Source organism: Carassius carassius, chromosome 20, assembly GCF_963082965.1.
Source record: "Carassius carassius chromosome 20, fCarCar2.1, whole genome shotgun sequence".
Lineage (NCBI taxonomy): Eukaryota > Metazoa > Chordata > Actinopteri > Cypriniformes > Cyprinidae > Carassius > Carassius carassius.
Window position 1 is genome coordinate 13,167,640 of NC_081774.1, and position 14,206 is coordinate 13,181,845.

General features: G+C 37.4%; 2 protein-coding genes and 1 non-coding gene across 4 annotated transcripts; all 3 read left to right on the forward strand.

Moving 5' to 3' along the window:
- Positions 1-649: 649 nt before the first annotated feature.
- Positions 650-5,854, forward strand: LOC132096381 (ATP-binding cassette sub-family F member 2). The gene is made up of 14 exons (XM_059501696.1): positions 650-817; positions 1,756-1,968; positions 2,081-2,263; positions 2,638-2,809; positions 3,013-3,108; positions 3,516-3,618; positions 3,713-3,808; positions 3,906-4,025; positions 4,145-4,234; positions 4,336-4,446; positions 4,551-4,613; positions 4,822-4,950; positions 5,035-5,238; positions 5,359-5,854. Exons 1-14 carry the CDS (start codon positions 682-684, stop codon positions 5,473-5,475), a joined length of 1,833 nt encoding a protein of 610 aa, XP_059357679.1. The 5' UTR covers positions 650-681; the 3' UTR covers positions 5,476-5,854.
- On the forward strand, positions 3,194-3,311 carry LOC132097030 (small nucleolar RNA SNORD89). Its single transcript, XR_009422637.1, has one exon. It is a non-coding gene; the product is annotated as a small nucleolar RNA SNORD89 (small nucleolar RNA).
- A 1,236-nt stretch (positions 5,855-7,090) lies between the features above and the next one.
- Positions 7,091-14,149, forward strand: LOC132096382 (protein lifeguard 2-like). Of its 2 annotated transcripts, none has more exons than XM_059501697.1 (12): positions 7,091-7,191; positions 8,605-8,767; positions 8,895-9,031; positions 9,624-9,688; positions 9,793-9,846; positions 9,927-9,977; positions 10,097-10,136; positions 10,267-10,304; positions 10,571-10,658; positions 10,743-10,838; positions 11,576-11,629; positions 11,713-14,149. In XM_059501697.1, the coding sequence occupies exons 2-12, from the start codon at positions 8,611-8,613 to the stop codon at positions 11,857-11,859; spliced, it is 927 nt and encodes a 308-aa protein (XP_059357680.1). In that variant the 5' UTR covers positions 7,091-7,191; positions 8,605-8,610; the 3' UTR covers positions 11,860-14,149. The 2 variants fall into 2 exon arrangements, with proteins under 2 accessions (XP_059357680.1, XP_059357681.1); XM_059501698.1 differs by having other exon boundaries at positions 7,122-7,191; positions 8,608-8,767.
- The last annotated feature ends 57 nt before the right edge of the window (positions 14,150-14,206 follow it).

A 14,206-nucleotide genomic window follows, 5' to 3' on the forward strand; every position in this document is an offset into this window, starting at 1 on the left:
CTGTTAGCTCGCCGGCTAGCTCGTGGTAACATACCGTGACTAGCGTGCGCACCTCAACTAGTTTGACGTGGTTTTTAGATTGATTCCACATTTAATTTTCGGAACTTACTTATCACAATTTAGATAAATTTTTTAGTTGTTCTATGTCCAAGGAGTAAGGTTTACTCGTGTTATGAGATACACCGGTGTTTTATGGCTATAGTTAGCATGGGGAAGAAGTGCCTCATTGGTCGGGCCTTACAGTTAACAGACACCCTTTATTTTTTCTTAAGAGTAGCGCTTCCGATTTTTCGTTATATTATCCGTTATATGTGCTTTAAAAATTCTTCGCGATATCATAAGTGTAGTTTGCCGTGGAATCTTTGTTGTTTCAGTATCACTTCACCATTGCAGTTATTGTCCTACACTGCGTCAGGGAAAAGTACTGGCCGCCTCCACGTGAGCCGAGCAGAACCTCTGCGCCTCGGTGGATCTTAAACAGAGACCTTAAAACAACCCTGTGAACAAAGTATAGGTTAAGACGAATTGAATGTTGATTAAACAGGAAGTACGTTTGGGAACAGTGCGTACTTAGTAATTATTTTTTTCTATAATCTTATGAGAGCATCTTTACCTCCAACTAGTGTTTTTTGTCTCTCTCACAGGTTTTCAGAGGTGTCCTGTTCCTGGAATTCCGTTAAAATGCCATCTGATTTAGCAAAAAAGAAGGCAGCAAAGAAAAAAGAAGCAGCCAAAGCTCGTCAACGTACAAAGAAACCAGAGGATGGAGTGAATGGTGATTCAGAGAACCAGCAGAATGGAGCGGCTGAGGACAATGGTGAGGAGAAACATTTAAAGGCAGTCTTAAAGCCTGATCACAACAAATATGCAATGTGAAAATTTTAATTTGAATATGTTAGTATGTCTGGTCATTTTTTAATGGAGAATAAGATTTGTTTTTGGTCCTGTGCCATGGAGACTGAATAACTGAAATAATTCAAAACTGACTCTTTTCTCTCTGTATCTGTGTTATTTGGTGAACCTCAGCAGATAAAAAAAACAGCTATTTTATATATATATATATATATTAGTGATGCGCGGGTCGGGGTTTTTTTCCAACCCGCGGGTCCCGCTTTTATGAAATTATTTGGCCCGCCCCGCAAATAAAGTAAAATTTCTTCACATAACACATAAGACACTCTTTTTTGCCAACTGCTGGCGTATTTGTGTATAATGAAGAAATGGTCACTGAACGAATCAGTGAATGAATCATTTTGGTGAACTAACTGAAAATCAACGAATCTCTTGAAAGAATCAATTTCCACCACTAAATTCCATGCAACATAAATGGATTTTTAAAAATTTTGTTTTTAGTGACCCGCCCCGCAATAAAGTGCCAATTTCTAAACCCGCCCCAACCCGACCCGCGGGTTATGAGACGACCCGTGCATCACTTATATATGTGTATATATAATATATATATATATATATATATATTATTTAAAATAGCTGTTTTTGTATATATATATGTGCGTGTGTGTGTGTATATGTGTTTGTTTCATTGCTATACTATTGACAATGGATTTTGCACCTGGTTTATAAACTGGTTTATTTCTGGTTTTCTTTAAGGGCCACCTACTGTCAGAGAGTGGACTTGCATTTTTGTTCAGCCTGCCTTTTATTTATTTTTATGCATTAGTCTGAACAGGTATTTCATGTGTTTTTATTCCAAGACATTTCAAAACCTACTACACATTCCTTTTTTTCTTTTTACAGGGGTTGTCAGTTTGACGAAGGAGCTGGATGAGTTTGAGCTGAAGAAAACTGAGGCTCGTGCAGTGACTGGCGTACTGGCATCACATCCCAACAGCACTGATGTGCACATCAGCAGCTTGTCTCTCACCTTTCACGGACAGGAGCTGCTCAGTGACACTAGTTTGGAGCTCAACTCTGGTCGCCGGTATGGCCTTATTGGACTCAATGGAACTGGTAAATGAATTATCCGTTCATGTTGGGTAATAGATCTCCTCTTGGTAGCTTCAGAAGTAACTTTAATTGATAGGCACTTAGAAAACTGACTTGTATCTAAAATTTTGTTTAGGCAAATCCATGCTGCTGTCAGCGATCGGTCACAGGGAGGTGCCGATTCCAGAGCACATTGATATCTACCACCTGACCCGAGAGATGGCTCCCAGTGAGAAGACCGCTCTGGAGTGTGTGATGGAGGTAGATGAAGAGAGGATCAGGCTGGAGAAAGAGGCTGAAAGGCTTGCTCACGAGGACTGTGAGTTTCAACAACTCTGATCCAATGCAAACCTCATATTAGGATTAGTTAGCCTAGAAATGACAATTGGCATTTACTTGTTCAGCATGAATTGGGTTTGATCCCAAGATGCCTGAGAACCAGTGATGACATAAGGATAAACATGTAATGCAGGTGTTGCTAGAGAATATTTTATTTATTAGATCAGATCAAAATGAAAACTTTCCACGTTTTCATAGGAACTGTTTTTGTAACAGCTTCCTTTCCTAGGCGTGGTATATTGGACATCTCAGCTTGAGAAGGCTCCTTAATTCTGTCCAGTTAAGGAATCTCATGTTTGAGGAACACTTGGAATTTGTGAATTTAATTGTTTACATTTGTTTGTCAAACTTTAGCTGAATGTGAGAAGCTGATGGAGCTGTATGAGCGTTTGGAGGAGCTGGATGCTGATAAAGCAGAGATGAGGGCCTCGCGGATCCTCAACGGTCTCGGCTTCACTACTGCTATGCAGCAGAAGAAACTCAAAGACTTCAGCGGTGGCTGGAGGATGCGTGTTGCTCTTGCTCGGTGAGCTTTCAGAATCTCACACCAAAGTTTAGAGCTGCTGGGAGATGATGTAACAAAAGGCCGAATGATAGCACAGCTGCTTTGTGCTAACTGTGCAGTGACAAAAACTCTGTGAAGCGTATTTTCTGATCCCCATGCATTTTTATGAAAGCATTTGCGTATGTGTCAACCATTTCAACTCATAGTTCTTCTGAAATCTTCAGGGCACTGTTTCTCAAGCCTTTCATGTTGCTGTTGGATGAGCCAACAAACCACCTTGACTTGGACGCATGTGTGTGGCTGGAGGAGGAGCTCAGTCAGTAAGTCATTATTTTGAACACAAAGGCTATGTGAGAATATTGTATGAAAGGGTTTACATTTATAATTTGTTCTTTGTGAATTGTTGCTGATGAAATGATGTTAACAAAAGGCCGAATTGTAGCTCTTCCATCAAGCAGTTTGTTCTTGGTATGGATAGAGCTTTGACAAAAACTAGACCGAAGCGTTTAACTGATCTGTCAGCACAACTCAAATGCAGTTTTGTACCACTTTGTTAGTGTTCTAATCCTAACCCTATAGTAATACATGTTACAATGAATAATTAATCCTTTAATTAAACCTTTAAGTGTCTTGTATTACAAAATGAGTTTGGTTATTGTGATGCAGTTATTTGCCAACACTATGCTGAGAGCTGTGTGCTCAAGTTTTAATTTTCTTCCCCTGACAGGTTCAAAAGAATTCTGGTTTTAATATCCCATTCCCAGGACTTCCTTAATGGTGTTTGTACGAACATTATTCACCTGCACCAGTGCAAGCTGAAATATTACACGGTAAAATGACTATGTCCCTCCTACTCTCTTAGGGCTGATTTCTTATTACAGATGTGCAGTTTCATTTCTATATCATTTATCCTCTTCTGTAAAGGGTAACTATGACCAGTATGTGAAGACCCGAGAGGAACTGGAGGAGAATCAGATGAAGCGGTTTAACTGGGAGCAGGACCAGATCACACACATGAAGGTAAGCTGCTACTACTACATGTAATATGGAAAACTTCTGTGCCTTTCTCTAACCGCTTATCTTGTGATTATCTAAACGTGTTCCTGTTGACCCTCAGAACTATATTGCTCGGTTTGGTCACGGTTCTGCCAAGCTGGCCAGACAAGCTCAGAGCAAAGAGAAGACTCTACAGAAGATGGTTGCTTCAGGTCTGACTGAGCGTGTTGTGAATGACAAGGTAATGAAAGAACCATTTCCACTTGATCTCAGGCACAACTCCATGCGGTTTGCCTTTTTTGTTGCTGTTTGCCATATTTCAATCAGTTGCAAAATGACTTAAGCTACCTTCTCCTCTAGACCCTGTCATTTTATTTTCATTCCTGTGGGAAGATCCCTCCTCCTGTCATTATGGTTCAGAATGTCAGCTTCAAGTATTCTGAAAATGCGGTATGCAGGTCTAATAAACAGTACCATATTTTACACACACACTTGTTGCATCCTCCTGAGGTTCTCAATTTATTTTATTTCTTCTTATTATTATTATATAGCCACATATTTATAATAACCTGGAGTTTGGAATTGACTTGGACACACGGGTGGCCCTTGTAGGGCCCAATGGGGCGGGCAAGTCTACTTTGCTGAAGCTCCTCGCTGGAGAGGTAAGGCACATTTTAACAAACGCATTTAAATTCGGTGTTAACACATTTGATGTAATTGGGAGTCTTTAGTCTTGTGGTCTGTAAAACATCTTCTCTTCTTTCAGCTCCTGCCCACAGATGGTATGATTCGAAAACACTCCCATGTGAAGATTGGACGATATCATCAGGTCTGTTGGCTAGATCATTTGTCATGATATTTAAGTAGTAATATAGTAATTATAATGAATCAGATTGATATTAGTGCATATAATGTCACTAACTTAAATGAGCAAATTAATAACTTTGTTAATATTAAAATGCCACCAGATAATTTGAGTTCAGTGGCTTTAGACTGGTTTTAAAAATCAACTTTTTATATTGATTTTTCTTTCCCAGCATCTAACAGAGCAACTGGAGCTTGACCTTTCACCTCTGGAATATATGATGAAGTGTTACCCTGACATTAAGGAGAAAGAAGAAATGAGGAAAATCATCGGCCGCTATGGACTCACTGGCAAACAGCAGGTAGGTTGTCTTGTTTTTTTTTGTTTACTTTTAACTTGCAAATAAATTCTACTTTATTTATTGATGTGTTCCTTTTTAAACTAGGTGAGCCCTATTCGCAATCTGTCTGATGGGCAGAAGTGCCGTGTGTGCTTTGCCTGGCTGGCTTGGCAGAATCCCCACATGCTCTTTCTTGATGAGCCGACCAATCACCTTGACATTGAAACTATTGACGCTCTGGCTGAGGCGATCAATGAATTTGAGGGTGGAATGATGCTGGTCAGCCACGACTTCAGGCTTATTCAGCAGGTAATGTGATCTTGCCCGTCTTGTACATTTAACTATTATTCATCTCAGTCATGCTAATGCAGCTGAATGCAACATGAGGTCTTTGTTATTTTGTAGTAATACTGGTTTGTTTCCTTGCAGGTGGCTCAGGAGATCTGGGTATGTGAAAAGCAGACCATTACAAAATGGAGCAGGGATATTCTGGCCTACAAGGAACATCTAAAATCAAAAATCGACAAACAGACACATGATTTATAGCCAATAGAGCCCCCATAGAAGGCAGTTTCAACATCTCTGCCAACCGGACTATTGCTGTCCAGGAAATACAAGCATGCTGGCTAGACTGCAGTCTCGGGACCACCTTTAACACCTGAGGCATTCACTGGGGTTTCCAGTGGAAGTAGCTGTCTTTTCTTTTTTTTGTGCATTAATGTGCATCACAGTATTTGGACTTTACTTTTGAAAAACCTATTAAAAATTATGGGTGTGCACTTAAACATTTTGTACTAGAAACAGGGAAGGTCTATAGGACAAAGACTGTAATATGAACGGTAAAGTAAACTTTTTATTTGATCAAATATTGTTTAAAGCTGTATTTGCAATAATAATGTCTAATTAAAAGTGTACATTTATTGAATTGGTTTGTACATTTATTTTTAGTTAATGTATACATTTTGCTCCAGATCTATTGCCTTGGTTTCTTACAGAACCAGGAGGACAATGGTTTAGTGTCTGCATAGCTGAAAGATTCCAGCTGCCTTTCTAATCAAACTGGGATTAATACGTCTTTTTTAATATTTTACAAAATTATAAATGACGGAAAAGGGGGCTATAATTTACAGTTTGGTCTTTTTTTTGTACCTTGGTGTATAGATTTTTTAAACGTTGAAACAGTGTGACCATGTGTAAACCGTTTTAACAAAAACAAAAAATAGCTACGTTTAGTTTTTAAAGGTATGATTTATTCAGTATAACATTAACATTACATGACTTGATTTTAATTATGAAGCGCGATTTCTATCCCGAGAATTTGCATTTATGGATGTATTGCATATAGATTATTTTTCTCACCTGTATGACCAACAGCACGTTTTTTTTTCCGTTTTCGCTGTAAAATAAAATATTTAGTCAATATGTTCAATAATAAATACAGTACATTTAGCTAATACGGTGCTACCATAGACTATAAAAAGAGTGCTACCAGAGCCTTCCCACTCCCTATTGTACCGAATTATGGTTGCAGTACCACCTGAGTTCCACTGGTGGCGATCGCCATGAGTGTAAACCTGCCGGTCCGAGACTCGAACTCACAACCTTTTGGTTGCAAGTCCGACTCTCTAACCATTAGGCCACGACTTCCCCTAATTTGTCCCTTTCACCCGAATGCCGTTGAGAAATCTCAGATCTGACTGTAGGTTTTGCAAGTTCAACATGGGTTAGAGGTCGAAAGTTTAATGAACGAGTACTTGTGTCCTTTCGGTTTCTTACAGGTTGAGTTGTTGTTGCCCACAACACGCTAGCATTCTGCTAATGAATGTGTATGACTTCATTGACATTTTAAAAGACTTTTTAAAACAAATAAGTGACTAAAAAAATCTAACACCCAGCAATGTGTAATTTCTTTGCATCTCCTTTCGAATACAACATTCAAATTACTAGACAAAAAATTATATCTTGAGAAAAGTGTATTTTGAGGGGTATAACCTCCATTCATTCTGCACTCGTCCTGTGAGCGCCCTCATATGGAATCAGAGTGGAACTGCAACCAGTTCAGAAGCCGGAAGTGTAGTGAGAGTGAAACTTCTCGCCATATTAGACATTCTCTGGTGCTACCATAGGGTGCTACCATCACAAACACACTTTCCTATGATTCGTTTTTATCATTTCCGGAAACACCGGATGTACGTCATTACATGATTGAGTACATTGTTTTTACTTGGGGATCTCGATTGTCACGTTAGCTGTTACAGTAAGGTATGTTGCAATACATATCTTAATCTATAACTAATTAATTTGAACATACAAAACTTTTAACAGCGTTATTTTGATGTGCGCAAATCATTTGTCGTCTCCTGCTCGACAGAATGGGCTTGTAAAGTGTGATCGATGTGCTAGCTAAGCTAAGCGCCGTGTCTATCAGTCCTGTCACTGACTGTAGTATGAGAGGAAGACTAAAGAGTTAGGATAAGAAACCGTTGTGCGTTGTATTTGACAGCTCTGCATTCACTAGCCTGATTGATATCTAAACTGATGTTCAGTGCTTATTAGTGTTGATAACTGATAGATAGCACAACACTTCTGACAGTACAATTAACCATGTAAATACTATTGTTAATATATGATACATTAGTTTCTAAAGTCGCCTCTAAATTATCAGCATGATCACCACTTCGATGAACAAATTGGGGAAAAAACCCTTCTACTCTCTTCTACATGCCTTCTGCCATCTGACTGCTTTTTAGCTAGAAAAATAACATAAAGTATAATTTTAAACCTTTCACCTTGTGATAAACGTAAATCTTTAATAATTTGTAAAGGTCGAAGTAAGGAATACCTATATTGATATTAAAATTCAAGATAAACCTTTACTGCACTTAAGTTTGCTTGATTATCTAAATCGTGTTAAAATGTGACTATTAAATGTGATGCATCAGGCTTTTGAGGAACGTTTATTTGTCTCAGTCATCACGGCATTACATTGGCATTATTTGTTTTGAGCCCCACAATTAATACTAGAGAGCTTTGATCATTAAACTAAGCATTTAAATATCATCTTTCTAAGACATATTGTTAGGAGAAATAGGGTGACAACGAATATTCGCATGCATTATGTAAAAAGTCTGTTATACTGTTAAAAGAATCTCATTGATCTGCATTACAAGCTGTCAGTTAAGCTTACTGTTTAGTCATATAAATAACACCTGAATAAAATTGAGGTGTTTTTTTTGTCCTCAAGTGAGAGCTCTGTGTTCTCTCTATATCATACTGTATGGGCCATAAAGGCTTGATTCATTAAACATAATACAAAACATATTCAATCTTTTTAAGGTTGCCTTTAAATTTTGTGTAAAGGTTCAATAAACTCTTCCATTAAAAAAACAAAAAAAAAAAAATAAATAAAACATTTTTTCTATTATATCAAATGTCAGGCTGTACATAATTAATTTATAAACATTATAATCTGGTCAGTTCTTTAACCTGTCTATTTGCCATTGGCTTAAACAGGAAAGGATCCGAGTGTTGGGCTCATAATGAATTCATGTGGTGAAGAGTTGTGGCATAAAATATTAATCTAAGCCGGGTGCTCAAATATCAGATCTAGTTGCGCTAGTTGTGATTCCATCCTCAGATGATTTCTTTCATTGTGTTAATGGTATTGTTTAACAGTAGACCATGAGTCTGCCAGCAGCTCCACCCAGCTATGCTGAAGCTACAGCAGGAGATAAAGAACAAGGAACTGGTAGCTTCACTTACGCCTCCCAGCCGTCCCCAATGCCACCCCCAACCATGCCCATGCACCCCAGCTGGGCTTATGTGCATCCCGGCCCCAGTAAGTGACCATTCACTATAAGATCTCCAGTTACAGATGCAGAAGTTTTGGTAATAAGCAAGAGCATTATGCTTGATGTCGTTCTTCTCTGTTTGAACAATGTTAATAGTGGAAAATGTCTGTTTAGGTCCGGGATATTCCAATGCGTATACTGCAGACATGTCTTCCTCACCCTTCTCTGACCCGAGCTCCAGCAGCAGTTTCGACGGCCTCAGTGGAAGCAACTGGGAGGACAAGACTGTCCGCCGCATGTTCATCAGGAAGGTGTGAAAGTCCTGAGTCAGTTGTTTTTCCATTTGCACCAGAAACTGAAGAGTAGATACTGAAGTGTTCCTGTGGCTCAGTGATAGAGCATTGCGTTAGCAGCGCAAAAGGTTGTGGGTTTGAGTCCCAAGGAACACGTTAGGTAAAAAATGTTAGCCTGAATGCACTATAAGTCGCTTTGGTTAAAGTGTCTGTTAAATGCATAAATGCTAATATATTTTCATTTAAATGGTGTCAGTAAGACAAGTTTCAAAGGAATGCTGTTCTTTTGAAATTCACATTCATCAAGGAATTCTTTCAAATGAATCACAGTTTCCAGTTTTATTTCTCAACATTGAAAATAATAAGAAATATTTATTGAGCACCAAATCAGCATATTTCTGACGGATCGTGTCACAACTTTTGCAATTACAGAAAACTTTTGTTTTAAATTGTAATACTATTTCACAATATTATTGTGTAATAGTATTTATCATCAAATAAATACAGTCTTTATGAGACTTTCAAAAACCTTAAAAATCTTACCCGAAATGATGATTAAATGCTTATGTGTAAACATCCTAGTTTTGAACAGCATGTGTTTCATTGGCAGGTCTTCTGTATCCTCATGGTTCAGCTCATGGTCACATTTGGTGTGGTGTCACTCTTTACATTTTGGTAAGTGATACACACATAAGAGTACAAGACAAAGCCCCATTTTATCCATTTCTTCCACTTTTAAAAGAAAGCCCTGCAACTGATGAGCGTTCTGTGTTTCACAGCGAGCCAGTCCGGAAGTTTGTACAGTACAATCGAGTTTTCTATCTGACCTCATAGTAAGTGACTGTTCTGTTTCCTCATTAAAGGTTTTGGGACTTTATATTTAAAGTATATTCACTGCTTTGTTTTTGTCCAGCATGACTTTTATGGGAACATACCTGATGCTTGTATGCAGCACAAATGCACGGTAAAAACATTTTTTTCTTTTACCATACGTTCTTCATGTTTTTGAGTTTGAGACCAGCGTAGGAGATGTGTGATTTCAGGAACTTTGAGCTTCTTTAATATCCATCACATTATCTACAGACGAAGATACCCTACCAATATGATCCTTCTAGCCATTTTTGTAAGTAATATCATTGTCTCATTCATTAACAAGTTGGATGATCGTAAACACTCATTTATAATAAGTATATTTAATAATAATAACTATTAATAACTAAGAAAGGGGTGAATATTCTTGCTTTTATTTTCAGACTTTGGCAATGTCCTATATGGCAGGCATGCTTGCCAGGTAAGAAAAACTTCAACTTATGTACTTATATTCTATATAAAAATGAAGCACTGCTAGAAGTGAAATGTTCTTTATAATTGGTAAGAATTTATTTTAGTTTTTTTGCCACCAATAGAGGAGTAGGGTTAGGGGATAGAAAATGCAGTTCATACAGTATAAAAACTATTATGTCTATGAAATGTCCCATAAAACATGGAAACCCAGCAAGTGTGTGTATGTGCTGAATTTGTGGCACTGCTTTAATCTCTCTCTCTTTCTATCTACAGCTACCATAATACCAAAGTGGTGATGATGTGTGTGGGCATCACAGCACTGGTGTGTCTGGCCATCACGCTCTTCTGTTTCCAGTCCAGGGTGAGATCATTTTGTCCTAAACAGCTTCTTTCAAGTGCTTCATTTATGTGTCATGTCTTCAGAGTGTTGTCTTCGGTCGTCTAGGTTGACTTCACCACCTGTCATGGATTACTTTTCTCCCTCATGATGGTGCTGATGGTCACCGGGCTTCTGCTGTTCTTCACTGCACCATTTGGATATGTAAGCTGCTTGTAAACCCTTAAGAGATATTTAAGTACTAGATCTCTATAATCCTTTGTCATAATCACTTAGATATACCTTTTACCTTTATCTTTTTGAAATGTGTACACTGTAAAAAATGATCGTAATTTGAATGGTAAATGAATGCACTCAAAAAAAGTTCATAAAAATACGGACTAATGCACTTTAATGTAAATATTTCAAAACTTAATTTTTGATTAGTAATATGCATGGCTAAGAACTTCAGTTGGACAACTTTAAAATAGATTTTTTTTTCAGTATTTAGATTTTCTTGCACCCTCAGATTCCAGATTTTCAAATAGTTGTATCTCGGCCAAATATTGTCTGTTCCTAACAAACTAAACACCAATCGAAAGCTTATTTATTCATCTTTCAGATGATATAAATCTCAGTTTTGAAAAATTGACACTTAAGACTTTGTGGTCCAGGGTCACATCTCGGCTTTTAATGTAAATTTAAGTTCAATCCGTAAAACCTAAATCATTCTGGGAACCACAGCTGCTGGTTTTTTTTTTCTCCACGTATTTTTTTCACAGTTAAATGCATTTCCCATGTGTTTCCATTGCAATTTGTATTATATAATAGTCATTAATATATATTAATCACTATTAATGAATTCTAATTATTATATATTGTCAGGTATCATGTTGAAGTCATAATTTTGTTATCAATCCAACCCACACAGTGTCATCAACTCAAACATCTGCTTGTTTTAGATTCCCTGGTTGCATACTGCTTATGCTGGATTTGGTGCTCTGGTTTTCACTCTGGTTAGTACCCTTTAACTCTGCAATATCATCATGCTTATGTGCTTCGTACAAGATGTAATTATCTCATTTTTGTTGTACTTTAGTTTCTGGCGTTTGACATGCAGCTGCTGATCGGCAACAGGCGGTACTCTCTGAACCCAGAGGAGCATGTGTTCGGAGCCATCTGCCTCTACATGGATGTGGTTTACATATTCCTCTTTTTCCTTCAGCTCTTTGGGAGCCGTGAGTGAGGTGTTCATGCTGTGTCCAGGCTTTAGCCTTTGTCCTCTGTTACACACACACACACACATACACACACACACCCACACCCTTCTCAGTTACTCCAAGGTTTGGTGAGGAGTGAACAGTCTTCCTTCATTCTGTGTGGCAGTTGAAGTTTGATGTGTGCTGTTGTTTATCTTCTGGTCATGGTTAGGCAGCTCTTTGCACACCTCGTATGCACCCTCGCTGCAAGATAACCATGCTACCAATCAGATATACACATGCTGTTCATGGTAGACAATCACTGCACAAAATTTTTGTGTTTTCAGTTCAAGTGATTTGAAAAACCCTAGGTCATCTGCATTGAATAATGTTTAGAATTCCATCACACAATAATGAGAAAAAAAAAAATCAGTGTGTGATTTAGTGGGGAATATAGGGACACTACTTACTTGTCAATGGATTTTATCCCTCCGTTTGCACGTTGTATAGTTGAAATTAATCTTAAAACTGACAGGCAATCGCTAAATGTATAATAGTCTCTTTAGCCTAAGTTTCTTCAGTCAGCAACATTGTGCAGTAAAATTATACCAGAGCTGGACAGGCCTGTATGTGACAATTTGAATTGCTTTTTGTGCAATAACCTGCACTTGAATGGGAAGCAGAAGCTGGAGCTTACAGGAACTTGTTGTGGTCAGTGAATATTTTGTGCCTCAGAATGCTGGTTGATAATGAGATTTCAATGTTGTTGTATGCATCCAATGTAGATTTATAAAAATAAATAAATTAATTATATTAAACTGTGTGCCAAAAATAATTGAAAATAATTAAAGTCACGTGATGTGACAATGGCAAAGATTTTATTTGCGGCACTTGGTCCAACAGGTCAGTGAGGTCTGCAACGTATGTGACCCTGGACCACAAAACCAGTCTTAAGTCGCTGGGGTATATTTGTAGCAATAGCTAAAAAAAAACATTGTACGGGTCAAAATTATTGATTTTTCTTTTATGCCAAAAATCATTAGGATATTAAGTAAAGATCATGTTCCATGAAGATATTTCATAAATTTCCTACCGTAAATATATCAAAACTTAATTTTTGATTAGTAATAGGCATTGCTAAGAATTCATTTGGACAACTTCAAAGGCGATTTTCTCAATATTTTGTTTTTTATGCACCCTCAGATTCAAGATTTTCAAATAGTTATATCTCGGCCATTTATTAAGCTTTCAGATGATGTATAAATCTCAATTTCGAAAAAATTGACACTTAAGAGGTTTTGTGGTCCAGGGTCACATCTATGAATTGCCTCGTAAATGAACTCGTAAGTGTGTGATGCTTGGGTGTTTTTGCTCATTTCCAAGACACTTGATTGCTTTCATTTCTAATTTTCTAAGTCACATTTTAAAACATAAAATGTTTTAAATACTGAATTATCAGGTGCTGACTTATTTGAAAGGGATGACTTGTTACATTCAGTGGAGACAAAAGATGATATGTATTTATGATTTGTTTCAAGCACATACTGTAGGGCATATTTTCCATGTGTTTAATATACAATTCTCGTCTCTTAAGAACTTCTATGTGTAGAGAGTGTGTTGACATTTTAATTTGGGATAACTTTTCCTAATTCTGAAATCCTCAATAGGTTTTTAGGTCATTTAAACTTCTGTTGACATTCCCGTTTGCTTGCATTTTAAACTGTTTCTATAAATTAAGCATTAATCTTTTTGATGGATTGGTGTTTCGTTTTTCACAGTGGGTTATAAGAGATTTGGGTAGAAAGCCTCATACCCATATGCTTTATTTCTTGATTTAAGGCTATGCTAACCTACAGTATTGTTACTGAAATGGTAGTTTAAAAAACACAAATTTGTACATTTCACACATGCAACTTTGTTCCATTTTAGATTAAATGTATAAATGCTTTTCAGACACTGAAAGCTTAACATGCTTGGTTTTGAAAGCTATTTTTTCAGCAGAAGTATTTAAATTTGAGGTGATCTGTGTATTTTTTGTGCAGTTTTTCTCGTACATGTGTGCATATTAATTGTGAGTGTATATGGACCACTCTATGCCTTTCCTCTCTCTCTCTCTCTCTCTCTCTGTACTTCTGTGTCTACAAATGAATACGTTTAACCTATTATTACTGCATGATCTGTGGAACAGAGGCCCACTGTGTGCTAATTTAGAACAGAAAAGCATTCCTTCTTTTTGCTGTTAAAATACTAATGGCCAGTGGGTGATAACAGGATATTGTGTTGTTTTGTAACCTCATCTGTGCTTTAGTAAAAATAAACAGAACCGTGAATAATAAACTGGTGTGTTGTGTGTCATTCCCGTTATGCCAGTCATTTAAAAAAAAATAGTAGGAC